This window comes from Malus sylvestris, chromosome 15 (genome assembly GCF_916048215.2).
Source record: "Malus sylvestris chromosome 15, drMalSylv7.2, whole genome shotgun sequence".
NCBI lineage: Eukaryota > Viridiplantae > Streptophyta > Magnoliopsida > Rosales > Rosaceae > Malus > Malus sylvestris.
The window spans coordinates 36,887,126-36,891,369 of NC_062274.1; the positions used below are offsets into that span (position 1 = coordinate 36,887,126).

Below are 4,244 nucleotides of genomic sequence, written 5' to 3' on the forward strand. Positions count from 1 at the left end.
GTTTTGAAATTTTGAAATTTGTGTTATAGATCTCGAAATTTAAACTCATCTAATAGTAATAAATAGGATGACAAGCATCACCCTCACTTAAGGGTGGCAAGCAAGAATATTCCTGGACAAACAGGTGACATGCTTGAAAATTTGTTTGCCACATGCACATAACGATGACTTCAATGATCCATCAACTTCTTTTAATGACAAAATAAATAAAAATTGATGCGCATCAACTTCTCGACTCCATGTCGAAATGCATATCGAGTCCGACACAATTGTTCATTCCTAAGCAATTTGATGAAAGGGCGGGCAGCTTACAAATTTGTATATCACTGCATTATGAAGCATGCCAATAATCAGAACAATCTGCGCCTATGATTCACAAGAAATCAGAGACTTCTTATCAGGAGAACCACGAGAAATCGAAGACTTTCCCTCGACGGAATCATAAGATATCGGCAACTTAGGAAACTACAGAAATAAAGTCTAAATACAGAAAATCAAATCTAAGAGCTCTTATCTTCTTTAGGAGGTGCAAACTGCTTGCAAAGCTTGGATCTTGCCCAAGGATCTAAAGGAACTCTCTCTGGTGGTTGAGGGGCTGGTAGTTTTGATTGTCTGAGCTCATTTTCTCTGTCGATGAACCTATACAAGTATGCCAACATATGGTCAAAATGTAGCCCGACATCAACCAGTATTGATCAAAACAGTCAATGAACCATTGTGAGCTACTAGAGATATCTACTTGATAGAATTACACTCGTTACTACTAAAAAAATTATAAAAAATACCGAAGAAAGTGCATTATTTAATCAATGAGGTAGGTGTACTAGACAAGTAAACCGTGTTGCTTATGTTTTTCAATCCCCATTTTCTTCCATGAAAAGGGTGTTCTTCCTCTTGCTTTTCCATCCCAAGAACGATGAGGTTAACATTTAAAAAGCATCGCATCACATCACATCACATATTGGACATTCAATGTCTGGGTAACATTTAGAAAGCATCACATCACATCACATATTGGACATTCAATGTCCGCATAAACTTTTAAGAAAAACAATCACTACTAGAAAAGAATTCAGAATGGCAGATGAGCATACAAAGATGCAAAAAAGGCAGTTACAGAGGAAATGAAGGCATGCACATTTACCGACATAAAATGAAGGCATGCACACACACCAAATGCGCTTAGATTATTTATTAATCATCATACTCCCAATAAATATCCTTCTTTTGGTACATATGAGGGCCAGAGGCCCAAAAAAATAGCTATATCAAACTGCCTTTGATTTTTTTCTCAAGAATTTTTTTCTTTGTGAATTTTCATAATAATTCATTTTGGTGCTTGATTTCATTTGACATTTCTTTGGCTTCACTTGATTTTGTTTTGGATTTGAATTGATCAGTTCTGAATGGGTGGATTTGTCTATGCCTATATATTCAAATCTATATGGTCATAAATGGGCCATTTATATCCAAAGGTTAGAATGGGCGGCCTTACACTCTTTTACTTAGGCTGGGCATTTGGACATGGGTAGAAACTACCACCTTGATAAGTCTTTAAATTGGCCAGATTGACAAACATACGTCAGTCAACGAATAAATAGCAGCCTTACTCAATATAGGCCATAGGTGCAGCATCACCAACTCGTATACGAGTCCGAAGTAGTCTTGTGTATCCGCCTACTCGATCCCTGTAAAATAATATCCAATCAATGTAACAAATGAAAATATGGAAGACTTAAAAAAAAAAAAACAAGGGGTTTGAGGTTCACTTGTATCGATACGCCAGTTCTGTAAATAGCTTGTGAAGTACATCATCCCCACGGACAAAAGCAGCAGCACGCCTTGCGGCACACAAGGAGCCCTGTCTCAATATTGAAAGAGAAAAGAATCACGTGAGATAAAAACCCATAAAATGTGGATCTACAGTAAAGATATTTCCAGAACTTTGCACCGCACAACTAGAGTACAGAAGCACGTTTCAAACCCCAATTCGTCATGTTCATATAGCCAAACATTGAGTTAGAACTTTGGTAACTACCCTCATAAAGTGTTTATAGATAAAAAAAGAAAATTACATAAAAATGTTCACTCACGAATGTCAAAGAACCATATCAAACTACCGAGTTCTGGTTAATATAGAAGACTTTCAAATAAGTGATATTTATCATGAAGCTCACAGCTGACTGACAGTATGGGTTCTATGGGGCATGACTTATTGGGCATTGGGTATCTTGGATTTCAATTAGAAACTATCTTGCTTGTAGATTCTGTTGGCAGATACTGGTTTACATCCCACAATTACACCCCCTTTTTCCAAACCCAAAAGAAAATAAAAAGGTATACGTAATCTCTTTAATCAAATATTAACATATCCGTTTTGGAAGATATTTTGACCCAACAATAGTCCGACTAGCCTTTTTCATTCAAATAACTAGTGAGGCTTTCATCAAAAAACTGATGCAAGGCCCAACAACAAACGCACAAGGGGTGATTGAATCATCAAACATTCACTATGTTTCACACCCAACAACTAAAGAACACTGGGCGATTGAATCATCAAAGATTCACCATCTTGAGATTATTTGGAAGTCCACAGAACATCTATAGACCACCAAATAAAAGCACCAAACATGTTTTTGAACTTCAAAAATCTCAATACTTGATCCCATGAGAAAGGATAACATGAGCATATTCATGCAACTCAACCTCACTCCAATACTTGAACCTCACATTTCAATCTCATGTTGGCCTATCTAAGATTACATAAAAGTCTCTATCTAATTGAAATAACGTCACAATTTAAAGAATTTACAAACTTGCAACTAGGAGTTACTCAAGCACATGCTCCTCATAAAAAAAAAAAAAATCAGAAGGTGGGTTATTTCAAACCTATTAATTTGTGCAATTGAAAGAGAAGCAGGGCCTATAAGTTAACTGAAACAGTCACTCAAAGAATCTCTTCAATGGACTATAGCTCACATAAATCTCTGTCAACGAAAACTTCATTTTATAAAAATCATTATTAAATATAAAAATGTAGAGATTTGTAAGAAACTACCCGCAAATGTAATATTTAAACACAGTTATAGCAGAATCAATACATACATTTTTCCCAAGCTGCACCATTTTATCAGCCTCGCGTCGGATCTCTTTGGCCTGCAAATAGAACAAACAAAACATTTAAACGTAAAGTTAATGACTTTTTGTTGATTCTAACCATATTAAAATTTCCCGAAACTCCGAAGAAGCTTATGCTGAAATTTTTTTGTCCTTGTACATTTGTTGGACCATGGCACCAAAAATGTGTCAGGGTTCAGGCACCAAATAAAAAAAAATATTAATAGAACTATCACAAAAAATACAAAATCATAAAACAGAGCAGAATATATAATCAGATTGCTTGTTTCAGTCAAAGAAACTAACTAAAACCCTAAACCCAGAAAACCCCTAAAATTGTAAAATAAGGGAAAATCCCAACAAGTAAATAGAAAAATGAGAAGCGAGATAAAAAGAGAAAGAGGTACCTTGGAAACAGTGGTCTCAATGCGCTCATGTTTCACCAACTGCGACACCATCGTCCTGCGCATCAAACCACCATAATTCTTTCAATTTTAGAAATAAAAAAAAAATTAAATATTTTGGCTTTCGAAAGCTCAAGCTGTGAGATTAGGTACCTGAGCATGGACATGCGGTGACCCGTGGGTCGGTTTAGCTTCCTGAACTTCGTCATCCTCCTCCCTCGCGAGCCTCGCGTTCGAACACTGACTGTGAAAAGAACAGAGGATACCTTGGAAATGAAAAACGCTAGGTTATGGATTTGGGCTTAAATTCGGTGAACGACCGAGGACTATACCTTCTTTTTATCAAGTTAGACCTCATATTATCATTCTTATAAAATATTAGCTAAATTAAAAATATTTGGAACATCTAATTGAATTCAAAAAAATTGTTTTGGAACATCTAATTGAATTCAAAAAAATTGACGAACACTTTGTTCTATAAGAAATAATGAAATTTCATCGTAACAATTAAACAGACAAATGGTTTCAGATTAAATTGAATTTTTTAAAGCATTTATGAATCGGCACTTACAAAATGTAGACGGTTCCGATCGTTGAAATTCGAAGTGGGCAAAACAACTAGTCCCCATTTTTACCCAAAAATGGGAATCCTTTTGAATAAAGGGCTTGATTATCCTACTGTCAATTTGCACTTGGAATTTGTTTTTAAGTAAAGAGAGCTGA

At 35.6% G+C, this 4,244-nt stretch overlaps 1 protein-coding gene across 1 annotated transcript; it reads right to left on the reverse strand.

Annotated features, from left to right (window-relative positions):
• Window positions 1–165: 165 nt before the first annotated feature.
• On the reverse strand, window positions 166–3,841 carry LOC126603306 (uncharacterized). The gene is made up of 6 exons (XM_050270113.1): window positions 3,675–3,841; window positions 3,525–3,579; window positions 3,106–3,156; window positions 1,770–1,861; window positions 1,611–1,688; window positions 166–639 (listed from the first exon to the last, which is right to left on the reverse strand). The coding sequence occupies exons 1-6, from the start codon at window positions 3,728–3,730 to the stop codon at window positions 501–503; spliced, it is 471 nt and encodes a 156-aa protein (XP_050126070.1). The 5' UTR covers window positions 3,731–3,841; the 3' UTR covers window positions 166–500.
• Window positions 3,842–4,244: the final 403 nt, after the last annotated feature.